The 13,690-nt window shown below is 37.5% G+C and overlaps 1 protein-coding gene across 1 annotated transcript in view; it reads left to right on the forward strand.

Annotated features, from left to right (window-relative positions):
* The first annotated feature begins 207 nt into the window (after positions 1–207).
* GNAI1 (guanine nucleotide binding protein (G protein), alpha inhibiting activity polypeptide 1) overlaps positions 208–13,690 on the forward strand; it is a 36,644-nt gene continuing 23,161 nt past the window's right edge. The window contains exon 1 of the mRNA XM_010580934.1: positions 208–427. Within this exon, the coding sequence (XP_010579236.1) occupies positions 310–427 (118 nt within the window). The 5' untranslated portion in view covers positions 208–309. The remainder of the gene's footprint in view (positions 428–13,690) is intronic.

The raw sequence follows: 13,690 nt of genomic DNA on the forward strand, positions 1-13,690 counted from the left end.
GGCCTCCGTCGGCGGCCCTCTGCCTTCTGCCCTCTCCGCCTTCCCCTGGGGACGGCTTCGGGCAAGCCTCCCCTCGCCGCCCCCGCCCCGTTCTCTTCCTCTCCGCTTGCTTGCGTGTGAGGTGAACGCGGCGTGTGGTGCCTACGCCGCCGTTGCGTTTCAGGTGAGGGAGGGGGGGAAGGAGAAAGAGAGCGGGGAGGCGCTCGCTCCCCCTCCCTCCTCAGCGCCTCTCCGGCGGCCCCGGGCGCGAAACCCCGCCGCTCCCTTGCTTCTCTTCTGCCGGCGCGGTACCACAGCCCCCTGCCCAAAATGGGCTGCACGCTGAGCGCCGAGGACAAGGCAGCGGTGGAGAGGAGCAAGATGATCGACAGGAACCTGCGAGAGGATGGCGAGAAGGCGGCCAGGGAGGTCAAGCTGCTCCTCCTAGGTAAGGGCTCCCGTGAGGTAAGGGCCCCCCCGAAGAAACCCCCCCCCCCCCCGCCTTCCAGGGAGGGAAGAGCTTCCCTGAGGCGAGAGCTTCCCTGAGGCGAGAGCTTCCCTGAGGCAAGGTGCCCGCTCGCCTCCCAGCCCTGAGGTAATAAGGGCCCCCGTGCCGCGAGGGCGGGGCGGGTGCCCGCCGAGCCGGCTCGCAGCTCTTGCGGCACCCGGGGATGGCTGAGGAGAGAGGGCCCCGCGTCTCGGGCGGGGAGGGTGGTTGGGCGCTGGGATGCTTTTCCTCAGGTAACGTGGCAGAGGCAACGCCGCTCTGCCGTAGTGGGGTGCGTGCTCGCGGCCCCTCAGAAGTTTTCGGGGTGAGGGGAGGCACGGCAGCCTGTTAACGCAGGTGAGCGCCTCGGCTTCTTTCGGGCTTAGAGGCGGGGTTGTTCTGGGGAAACGGCGCGGCGTAGTTTGTCCCGGGGCCTTTGTTTAGGGTGGACCCTAACTTCCATACGAAGGGGATGAGATCTCGAACTTTTGACGCGGATTCTGCGGACCTCTGCCCAGAGGAAGGAAATTTTAGGTTGCAGGATGTTTGCTCTTAATGTTTCTTGTAGACCTGAACATCTCCTAAACTGTTGCTATGAGAATAAAGTGCAGAAAGCATCGAAGGAACACAAGGCAAAGTACCATTTAACTTTCTGCATTGTTTCAGTTTTGTGGAAGTTGCTTATGTTGCTGAAATCTTACAGCGGGAAGTACAACCTTGATGGAGGTTCTAAATATATATTATAGTGACTCACATAGTATGCTATCATGTGTTCTTGAGGTTTGCTTGCAAGTACTTGAAACTAGCTTTTTTTGTATGTTTTAAGTGATATGCTTTTGTGTAAAGATAAGTAAGATTATTTTTAAAAATCACTGTACAAGAAAAAAGGAAGCAAGGGTTTTAATTAGAAATACCTTCGTGCAGGACTAAAATTACTGTACAACTTGCGGACAGCTGAATGCCGCAAGATTTGCATTGTATTAATGTTGTAGGGAGAAGGAGTTTTGCAGTGTATGCCACCGAGCTAAACCAGACTGGATCCTTCTAATCCGGAGTTAAAAAGCTGTTGAGTTGCAGCTTTCCTCGTGCTGCCCTTCCCCTCCCAGAGCTATAGTTTCAGGCAAACTTTTTAAATGACTGACCAATTTGTTACTCCCCTAGATATTGGTTTTGCTACACTGCTCATCTACAGTGCTCTATTCAGTACAAACATTGTAGTAGACCTCTTAAATAACTTCTTTCTGTTGCTAAATTCTAAAATAGCTCCAGAAAGGTACAGGAAACTGAAGCACTTGCATGTGTAGATGAAGAGATGAAATAAACCTAGTATGGGAAAAGCAAATGTCCTAAAATGTGTTTATAGATTTAAAATTTTTCTTGTGAGAGAAACAATTAAAGCTTTTCTTTTTGATTTGTTTTCCAGAAAGCGTTAGGCCTTTGATTGGTACTGTGCCTAGTCCTGTATGCCTTTGGAATCCTCAGATTGTTGCATGGAAAGGTTTTCCTGTATGTGATGAGTAGCAGTACTGCAGAAGATGTTATTGTCTTTTTTGAATGTGGCAAAGTAATGCTTTATGTGTTTTCTGGCAAGGCATTTAAAATTATTTTTTCAGTATTTTTCTGGTTTGTATGGAACTTTTAGTACGTGTAGTTTGGTAGCCATCTTCGTATCTTTCATCATATTCTGTGGATATGGATAAAGTCCGCATCTATAGAAAGATGGATTGAATTTGAGAGTGAATTTTGTTGCTATTTTCAGTTGTTTAATGCTCTTCTGTATAAAGTCCTATGTTATGAGCTTTTATTTTTAAATTTTATAAATTCTGTGTTTCTAATACAGAAAAGCTTTTGAGGAATGTACATTTATCTGCTGGAATCTCATGAAACCTTAGGATATGGAACAAATGTTCAAATGTGTTTTCTCATAGTGTTCTAAGCAGTAGCTCGGTTGGTTTAGTACTTCCCCCTCCCCTGTTGAAGAGAGCTGTGAAAACTAGCTGGCTAACAACTTCTTTTAGGACCATTGTTTGAATCATCATTTAAACAAAAATTACCTAAGTGTTTACTGAACTCGGAATGAGGTTTCGTATATACACCCATGGATGCATTTGTTTATTTCACATGTCTTGGAATGAAAGTTTTTCTGTTACTTTTCCTTGCAAGTGTGTCAGATTGTCTTAAATGTTATGTGAATACTTTATCTGATGGCAAAACTATTTAAAGTTACTTCCACTAGAGTCACTTTCTTCTCAGTGCTCACTTTCCCAATTGCTTGTTCAGCCCATATGTCATAGTTTATCATCTACTTGGTTGTACTCCTACATCTATTTATGGGCTTGTTCTGTTAAAAAGATACTGAAATAAAAGGAAAAGTACAAATTGTGGTCTGTTGCCAGGAAAATACAATGTGCGAGAAGCATCTAAAATACCTTGCTTATGTAGAAAAAGAGCGTGTAGTAGCTGTATACCTGTTGACCCAGTAAGACAGATTTATTCCAGCATCTATAAAAACTATATTTTTGTGTGGTGATTAGAGAATCCTGCTGCATCTTGAGTTAGAATGCTCAACTGAGGGAAGATGTGTTTATAAAATCAGTCTATTTCTAGCCTTTAAATTTAATTTATTCCATTATATGCTTTTCAAAAGGTTTTTCTAAAACAGGAAATTGCAGTGATTTAATTAAGAGATAGATGTGACATTGCTGTACCTAGACAATGACTTTGTGAACAATATCACTGATCAGTTATTTTTATATTTTGTTGTTCTCTCTCTAAGAAGAAGCAGGCATATTTAAGCTGTGCAAAATACTATTGGCCTGGATTATCTAAATTCTTTTGTTATACCTGTAAACTGGTGCATCATTTTGTACAAATTTGACTGCAGGTCATTTGGAATAAAAATATGGGATTCTGAACATTAGCCATGTATAACAATATTTTAACCTTGTAATTCTATGCACTTCAATGTGCTATCCCAACAGCAGGAGAACCTTTTCTGGAAAATTTCTGAGCGCCATCCTCATTAGTAGAAGTAAGCTGAATTTGAGCATATAGTTTGTAAGCCAAATGGAAAATGCTCATTTATACATGGAATTTGCTGCTTTTACTTTTTTAAAATCATTAAATAAATGAGCTTCTCTAATTTAAAATTATTTTCAATGTGTGACAAATACTTAAATTTCATGGGAACTCAACAAAAAATATAAGTGCAGTCTAGTATATTGTCCACACTAAAAATTCAACATACAAAAGTGTTTTTCCTTAAGCACTTCAATATTCATGTCAAGTTGATAGTTCCCAAACTTCTTTTTCCTAATTGTTTGAAGTAATATTTTGTTTTATTGTATTTTTGTTGTTGTTTCTTATAGATAAGCTCATATACTTAGTGTGAGTGAGATTTCTGAAAAGCAATGTATATTTTGGCTGGCTTTCAAGTAGAGAAAGTAGTAGACCCAAGTTGTTTTTCTCTTCCATGGTTCCTCATCTTAACTTTTAGTGTTCAACAAATAAAAATTCCATTAATGCTTGCAGAATGAATGTAATTCTACTCATCTTAGGAGATGGTTGTTCTGTGTGACTGATCTGTGTGCTGCATTAATATACATGTGATCCAGATCAGGTGTGGATTTGCAAGTACATTTCTGTTGAATTAGCTAAAGCACATAAGACTGAATTTATGCCAACTGCAGGAGAACAGGCAGTACCTCATTTAGTAGAAAACATTCTGGTATGAGGTTAACTCATCAGGTTTTATGAATACATTCAAACCAGCAGCATGAGTTTATAGGATTATTAGCACTTTGTGTTGTGAATTATCACATTCTTCACCTCATATAGCAAATTCAGTGTTAAAGTTCTTGGTGTCTTGAATTAAAAAGGCAATAGATAGGTCCTAAACATCCTTTAGGAGTGGATCCTGGGATCCAGGAGGCCACAGACGATATATTTGACAACTGTAATTATCTGTCTTTTTTCTAGATAATCACATTTGTGGATTTCAGTTCAGTGGATACGTTTATACTCATGACCAACAGAACTACTTTTCTATTCCTGAATAGATCCTTGTGATTTGTACTGGAACATTGGCATGTCGCAATCTTGAAGATACCTGCTTTTTAATTTAAGACAGAGTACTGCTCTTAATCTTTTTCATTGCAGTTCTTCCTGTTCCTTAAGGCAGTAACTAGAACAATTCTATTCAGTTGTTCTTCTAAATCTTCACATCTCGGGCATCTATTTTTCCTTGCTTTTCTTTTGTTACAGACCTGCATCTTTCTGTCTGCTCAGTCAACTGACTCCCACTGCACATTCATCTGTTCAACAGCATGATCCTTGCAGTCCTTGGAAATACCTGACTTCTTCCAGACCTGACTGCACATTGGACTAAAAAAAAATATATATATATATATATGCTGTTTGTACTATTACTTCTCTTGCCTTTCCTCCAGAGTACTGTCTTTCTCCACATTTGCAAATAAAAATGACTTTAGAAGCTTGAATTTATGGGAGCTGTCAAAAAAGCCTTGTTCTCACAAACAAGCATTGCATGTTTCAGAGATGTTGACCTCATCTTTGTTATGCCAGCCTAGTCTAAAACATTTCTGACAAACCATTTCCTGTATCACCTTTAGAGACAACTATATAGATATTTACAAAGCTCACCTCTTATTTAAAAGCTGTTTTGTGATACCTAAAAGAAGTGTTTAATGTTTGGGTGGGTTTGATTGGGTTTTTTTTTTTTGCTTGTTGGTCTTGTCTGTCTGCCTCTGCTCCCTTCCCACCACCAGCCCTGACTTTCTGCCTGTCTGCTTAGATTTAGCAGGAATTCTGAACTAGGAGCTCTCTTGCATTTTAAGTTGGACTTTGGCAATCAGGATGTTATTTATGTGGACTTTTATATCCGACTGTATAGTTAAGTAAATTAAATCCTCAAGCCTTTGTACTAAATATAACAATACTTTAAAAGAACAAAGTCAAAATTGCTAGATTCCCATAGTGTAATAATCTCCCTTGCTTTTGTGAAAGGAGGCTCATGGATGTACAGAAAACACAGCCATTCAGTTATGGTTGTGATTGTATAATTGCAGTTTGGGTTCTTTTATGCTTGTATCTTTATATTTGAATGTTGGTGTAATAATCTACATCATAATATTGGTCTTTAATGTGTGTATAGACTTCTTCACTACAATACAAGTTATCTGTAGTGATTTCAGGTCATCTGTTGCATTATTATTTTAAATCTTCCTTTTGGAAGTTTCTTTCTAAAATCACCATTTATGTTTATATCATGATTTTTATTCTTTAACATTCTTAGGAGAAAATTTACTTCATAACATGTTGTTTTAGAATGGGCTAAAGAGAAACTGTACATTTTGTACCATGTCATGATACCGGTAAAAGTGACTTTGCTTTTTTGTCTCTCGATTACAAAGTGTAGTTATGGTTATATAAAAATTACTTTAACTTATCTTTGGCATCAGGCATTAAGTTTTTTTCTTATATTTTATTTTAAGAGTTAGAAAACATTTTAAGCTTAAAAAAAGATTTTCCTTGAAGTTGTGTTTTAAAAACAATGTAATGCTGCTTTGTTTTGTTTTGTTCCCCCCCCCCCCTTGAATTAGAGACCAAAAAAGCTCTGGTAAGGTACTTTTTGGTAAGCCATTCACTCCTAGCATCAGTGGTGTTTCAGGACTACACATAAGTTCTGTAATACACTGACTTAATCAGTTTCTTGCTACTTTTTGTGGCAGCACAGTATTGTATCATCATTGTGCTGGTATGACAGTTTACTTCAGTCCTATAGATTATATTACTGAAATGATCATGCATTTAAGCTAACCTCCTTTTGTGAAGTTATTTTTAATTCACTTCAGAACTGAAGTTTGCAGTATAGCTCCTTGCATAGTTGTGTTGGCACAACTTGAACTTGGGCTTTGTGCTATAGTTAGGCTGTGGTGATTTATATAATCATATTGCAAAGTGGATTGTTCTTTTGCTGCCACATTTTACCCTTTAGTTGTTTTGGTCCTCTGAGAAGGAAGAATTGAGTAGTTGGCACATCCTAAAGTATGGCTACATATTTTGAAACCAAGCCATGAGTCTGGCTTCAGAGGGCATGAAATTCTGAAGTCAGTTTTGCTGCTGAGCTTGATGGATGTCTGCAGCGTTTCCTGTAATCGCTATCTGGCAAATGTCAAGGTAGAAAATTGGAAGTAGAAAAAGAGATATTTAAGATGTTCTGTTAAGTATGAAGTTTTTCTGCCATGGAAATGCTGAAATAAAGATCTGAACTGACTTGATAATTAGCTATTAAAAGTTTTTTCCAAGATATGTATAGGTGAACCTGTATTGATGAAAACTTGGTTGAGTCTTAGTCATTGTCCAGTTTTACTGAGGTCAGCTGTTCTATTTATTGCCCTCATTTGCTCAGTGTCCTACTGTTACCTCAGGCTTTGTGTATGTAAACTACTGTTTTGTTATCCTGTAAATGGAACTTACTTGGCTTTACCTGAGAGATTCTGTATCCAAACAATATTTAAGTTGGTAAGGTATATAGAGAGCAGTTGGAAAAATCAGAACTTTGAACTTGTGAGAGCAAGAAGTTTTAAGTGCACTATTCAGAAAAATGAAGAGTTTTTGAAGTGGCACAACTTAGTGACTTTTCTGAGCAGAAGGATAATTAAGACACTGAAATTTATTAGATGATTAAGACAAAAATAAACTTTTTGCTGAGATGCTTTTATATACTGGGAATGTATGCTTTTGCAATAAAAGATTTGAACTCCTCTCTTCTTAATGCTAAACATATTTTGTTTTCCTTGTCCATTAAGTAGGAGTCGACAAGACAAACTAAGATTTCTTAATGAGAATCAGGGTGGGAAATGAAGGAATGATACGATGTCATAGACTAATTACCCATGTTTGTGACTGTTCATAACCCTTTCATGGTGTAGCTTTAAGAAGTGGTAAGAGTTGGGGATTTGGTAGGTGTTTCCCCTCATCATGGCTTTGCCCTTGGAATTTGCAAAGCTGTGGAGCCAGCTTCAAAATCTGGAATTATCTATGGTTTGAATAAGTAACAGTAGGTAAAGTATCATGTATCTCTTTATGCTGTCACAGCAAAATGGCCTAAAAATCATCTGGTGTCACAGATACCCATATGCGTTATTCTTTGATTTGAAAGTATGTTATCTGTTCAGGTCAAATTTTGACTTTCTGTTTCATTTTGGTTTAATTGATGGCTAGCCCCTTCCTTGAAAACCATATTTCTGTGTAATTTTTAAAAATTTGTCTTGATACCATTCTTTCAGGATCTCAACTGATGGGGGTAATTGACATAGAGCATTTAAGAACCAATTCTTTAAATAAGAGATTTGTTTTTAAACGTACGATAGGCAATAAATTGCTTTCCAGCCTTTGGTAATTGAAAGGTCATTGAAGCTCTGAATAACACAATTTCATGTATGTTTAAGTATCAACTTAATAAATCAAGTAGTGGTGTTGACATATATGTTAATATGGATGCTATGTATTTATATTTAGAGATGCATGTAAACTGCAATATTATATGTACCTATCTAAATTGATATTGAAATTAGAAAATACTTTTTGTAAAGCTACTTATTTAAAGAAATCAACACCATTCGAATATACAGTACTTCAATTTATGAAATAAACTGTACCTCATTACTTTTTCATATATGCTTCCTAGAAATGTGGTATTGCATTTGAAGTGCATAATATACTTAGAAAAGGTACCTGATTAAATCTTTAGTGAAATATAACAGTATCTAGGCAACCAGAATGGACAGAAGTCTTTACAATAATTGCTCTAAACAGATTGCTTTTAAAGAGGAAATCAATGTACTGTAATGAAAATTCCTGCTGAAGCTGTGAAGCAGGTTTATAGTTCTTAATATCTTCTAGAATTTAATATGGTCTGTTTCTTGAAATGAAAATACTATTGAAATCAAATGTCTGCCTGTATCCCATCTTCCCTTTGCAAAGTTGAAAAAATAATTTCTTGCATATAACTATATGTTGGATTTTTACATGGATGAAGCTGTTGTAGTTGTTTGGCTCATAATATGAGTTGTTACCCATCATGATTGTAAGGAGGTTCTGAATTGGGGGGGGGGGCTGTTAGTTTTCAGTAAAACTCAAGATGTTCTTGCCTACTTTCTAAATCCATATCGGAATGCTGGAAATAAGCAGTGCGTGTTGTCTAATAAGCAGTCGAGCCATTCTAGAAGCTCTGTGTTGCTAAAAAGGAGAGTGCTCTTGCAGCATCTGGCTGAATGGTTTTGCCTTCTCCCTGGCACTTTTAAATGCTTAATTCTGTTTTGTGCTGGTTTAATAATAGCAAATTGGCTGTCCTGTTTGGACTTAGTTTGCTGGTAGAGTGGTCAATTTGACTGGTATTTCATAATGGTCTGGTGAGGACCTGAATAAAAGCATGATGAGAAGCAGAGATACACACTTTATGCAAATGGAGTACTGGAAATGCATAGCAGTGTGTGGAGGGGAATATGGGTACAGAATAGGATTCTTTCAATTTCTGCATTTCTATGTCACCGTTTACTGTAGTATTGGATTAGGAATAAGGTGAAATTGTGTTCAGCTGCAAGTTCCAGTTGGTAGACATGTTAAACTCTATTCAAAACCCACTTATTTTAAAACTTCATTGCTGGAATAGGAGATGGTGCCAGTCTTTCTCAAGGAGTGTGCTGATTATGGCACTTTATTGGAAAATGGAGGTAGGAGTTTGTCTTCATTCCAAGTCCAAGGAGTGTCTTTCTGACCTATGTTTCCTTATGCTATCCTAACTTACAGGTCGTAGGCTTGACTAGGAAGAATCCTCTTCTGTCTAGCACTTTGTGAAGAACGCAAGATGGTAGTGGACAAGACGTGTAACTGCCAGCTCAGTGTCCAAACAGTAGAGAGGAGAATGGAGACATTAGTCTCCAGTTAAAACACTAAAGTTGTACTAATATTAAACAGTGGGAATGTAGTATTGGAATGCAATTCTAAAATTTGCTATGACTGGAGATAAATGTCTGGCAATAACAAAATTTGGAGTAAACAAGACAATTGTCTTGAATATTTATAGATTTTATTTAATCGAATGTTATTTTGAGTGCTCATTGATTTCAGAATCTACCAGTGATATACTACTGTACAAGGATGGACTGAAAATAAGCTGCTAAGTCTCATTTAAGTGTTGTCTGTATTCTTGATGCATTAAATATTTCTTGAAGCGTTTTGAAAGTGGATTTCTCAGCTGTATGCAGATTCAGTTACTGATCCTTAATAAATCCAGTAAACTCTTAGCAAAACCATTATATGCTTTCTAAAGCTCTTAAAGACATTGACAGGGATTCTTTCTAATATGCTTTAGTGCCTCAGTGTTTGCTAGCAAAGGTTCTCATTTAATTCCTAGATGAGAGACTGCTTAGGTTATTTTCTCTGTCTGCTGTTCTGGAACATACGACCTTTTGGGGTTAGATTGGATCGGGCTTTGACAACATACTTGTTTGAGGCCTAACAAGCTGCTATTTACATAGGTATCTATCTTAGTCCTGCCTTCTGGGCCTATTGGGTTGAAATTTTTACATGCTTCAAAGCTTCCTCAGTTTAATTTGAGACCAGTTAAATACAAAGTGTTTGAACAACAAAAAAAAGTCAGATTGTTGGTTTAGTACTGTTAACTACAAATAATAATCTACCTTTAGGTAGCTTTGTGTGGAAAATGCATGTGCGTGTAACGGAAGAATACGGTTGAGTATACACATGAATTTTCTTTCCTGGTTCAAATACAAGTAAGTGTTCTGAAAACATTTGCTTTTGAAAAAGATCAGTCTGGATAGCTAGATCTTTTCATTTAACATTTTAATCTGTGTCACTGTGTAAGTCCTTACAATTTTTTTGGTGGAGGTGGAGACCTTTTTGTAGTGAATTTAGGTCAACTGTTAATATACTTATTCTCCTTATTTTTGTGGATCTTAGTCCCTGAGCTACAAGATAAAAAAACACTTAGGTGTGGATGGAGACTGAGCATTTATGTGAACTGAAGTTTATTGCACTTCTTTTACAATAATGGGCTAACTTTTATGCAAGGGCAAATGCAGTTATACTAAACTTTGACAGTACCCATTTATAATAATACCTTGGTGTTACATGACAAGTAGAGCTTTGAATAAAATCAGTTGAGTTTTACATGAGAGATATTTTTCCTATTTTGATAGGAATGCACACACTTTGCTGATTTTCCTAACTCTTTGTACAGTTACATGGTAATATGAGGTAGCAGGGACAGTCAGATCTGTCACAATTGGAGAGAATAAAACAGTAGTGTTGTTCTGAATTGCACTGGAGCCTGAGACGAAAATGTGCTGTGAATTCCAAGTTCTTTTGTTGTATCTCTCCACCAGAATAACCTGCATAAAGTATGCCTCTGTTGCAGTGGGGAATCTTTTGTAAAGTGTCTTTGATTGTGATTAATGATAGTCTGCTGAGTAGCAGAAGGTCTCTCTGGTATCTCAGTCACTGAACCTACCATCTTTCCACACCGTATTTATAGCTCAGTGAACAGTAAAAGGCCACGAAGGCCAACCACACTGTCAAGAAAAATGTCAGGGCACTCTGGATTTCTAAAGGTTTATTAGATCTATATGTGGAGGTCTGGATGAGGCATGCTGTACTCTGTTGGCAGAAATTGACAGTAACTTTCTTGGTAAACATCGTAAGAGCAAAGGAGGTGGTTCTTTCTGTTGGAGCACTCAGCGTTTATCTCATGTAGTGTGGTCATATACAATATCCACTCAAACTCATGTTCTAGAAGGTCTTTAATCATGTTTTTTTCATACCATGATTTCAAATTATGTAGTGATTGTTTCTAAGCATGCTACTATGTATGGAAGAAGATAACCACTGATTTTTTTTTTTTTAAAGTAACAAATTTAAATCTTATCTTGATTTTGAAGAGAAGATCAGTTATTTGCTATTAGTGAAGTTCCATTAGAAACACTAACAAGTTTCTGGACTTTGGATTTTGAGGAAATTCCCAAGTCTTTTAGAGGATAGTAGTATGGGGGCTGGCCTTTGATACATTTAAGTAGTCAACTGATAATCTTACCAAGCTGCTGTCAGCATTGACATGTTAGACCTGGAGCCGCAAACTTTCTTAGCCACTGGTGATGTGGCATATAGTTGTCAGGCAGCAAGCATGATTACTATGTGGTTTTCATCTCTAAATGTGCATTCATTCCCTTATTTGATTTCTGGCATAAGAGGTTTATTTCCAAATGTTTGAGTCTCAGCTTGTCACAGTCCTGCTGGGTTTGGCACCTCACACAAAGGAAGCTGTGCCTATATCTTAATTGAAGAAAATGCTTCAGAGATTTTAAAGTGCAATGGCATTGTCCCTCTAGAAGGCAATGATACTGTTTTTTAAGACATCTCTTGTATATTCTCAACAGATACATCTTCTTTCTGAAATATGACAATTTGGATTGTATTGTTCTCCTTTATAGTGAAACAATGAGTCCACAATATGATTATGCTAGAAGTGATGCATATAACGATAAAAGGGTTCCTACTATATAGCAGTAGCTGTACAGCCAGTAATTTGAAACAGTTGAGGAATATAAATATAAGAACATTTTTGAAGAGCTAGATATAATTTGTATTCGAAAGCTGCATGCATTTGTGTTGTACATAAAATTGCACCAAAAAAAATTCTACTAAGGTGTCTGTTTGTCACATGCATCAAATTCTAAGCGAAAAGATTTCATAAAACCTTAAAAAGATGTGAATGAAAGTTACCTTAAGGTTTACAAAATGGAGTGTGTGCTCGTTTCACCATAAGCTTTATTTTTTTAGAATTCATTGAGTTCCAGAGGTTATACTAAATATAAAACCATACTTTTTTCTTTGTTGTTTCAGTACCAAACTAATTAATACAGTCTTTGTCACTTGCTGATGTGTTTACTATAGTAATAGCCTAGGTATCTGAGAAATTTAAAGCCGTTTATTGGAGGTCTAGACCTGAATAGACACATTGGATGCTAGTGTGAGTTAATATGCATTTCTTGAGATAATGTTTTATATTAAGTTTTCTTAAATGATGCTTTATATATAATATATTTACTATTTTGTTGCATACTATTGATTTTAAACATCTTCTAAGAGCAATACTGAAGACCTAGGAAAGAAATAATTAGTTGTAATTAATTCTTGATTTGTTACGGAATTTACAAAAGTGACAGTGGCTTACAGGTTTAAATGGTGTTTCTTCTGTAGAACTAAGCCAGCATGCAGCTACTGAAACCTTGAGATTATATCAGATCTTTTATCTGAGTCAGTGTCACAATTTTAGAATCTGTCAGTCCTGTGGTTTCAACCAGTGATGTAATCTGGGATTCACACTCTATTACTACATGGCTAAGTTACTGAAATATTTTCTTCCAGATGTTATTCACACAGCTTCTTTCTTAACTCATTCAAAGTTTCCTGGCACATTCAAATTCCAGTAGCTATGGAAATTCACAGACTAATGCCCCTTTAAGTAATGAGTACTGCCAACCTTCAGTTGACTCTATGAAAACAGTTGGGAAGGGGAAAAGGGACGTAAACTCTGTCAGTGGCAGCAGCTGTCTCAGAATTAGAAGAATACAAGATGGTGATAGATAAGAAGTGTAACTGCTGGGTGGTTTCAAAAAGGGGGAGTGGGAACAGAAGACAAAAAAGAAATTTTGCAAGGAGATAGAGCGGTGTGGGTGCTGGTGTGAGAGAATGTTTAATTTAGTGGTCAACCTGTCTAGTAGATGTGTAGCAACAAGTTTCCACTGTGTGTTTCTTGTGCTAGCATTGATGTATTTTGAATATAGTAACAATGATTAGCAGCTTGAATTCTGATTTAAGTCTCATGTCTGGTAATGGGTCATGAGGGGATAAATTTGAGAGATTATACTTCCAAGCTATCTGCTTGCCGTGTGCTTTTGTAAGAGATTACTGGCCCTATAGCAGAAACAGTGGAAATCACTGGGCATTTAGTTTGTGCTGTGACTAGTGACAGCTGAGGAACAGGCACATTCATCTTGCCCCTTCTACTGTGAAATACTAACATCTGACAGAACACTGGATAGGAGAGTTGTGGGGAGTGCACTTTACAGTAGGTGAATCCAACAATTTGAGTCAATGTGTTTTATTTTAAATTTCACTTAT

Source organism: Haliaeetus leucocephalus, unplaced genomic scaffold (assembly GCF_000737465.1).
Source record: "Haliaeetus leucocephalus isolate CR32 unplaced genomic scaffold, Haliaeetus_leucocephalus-4.0 Scaffold751, whole genome shotgun sequence".
In the NCBI taxonomy this organism is placed as follows: Eukaryota; Metazoa; Chordata; class Aves; order Accipitriformes; family Accipitridae; genus Haliaeetus; species Haliaeetus leucocephalus.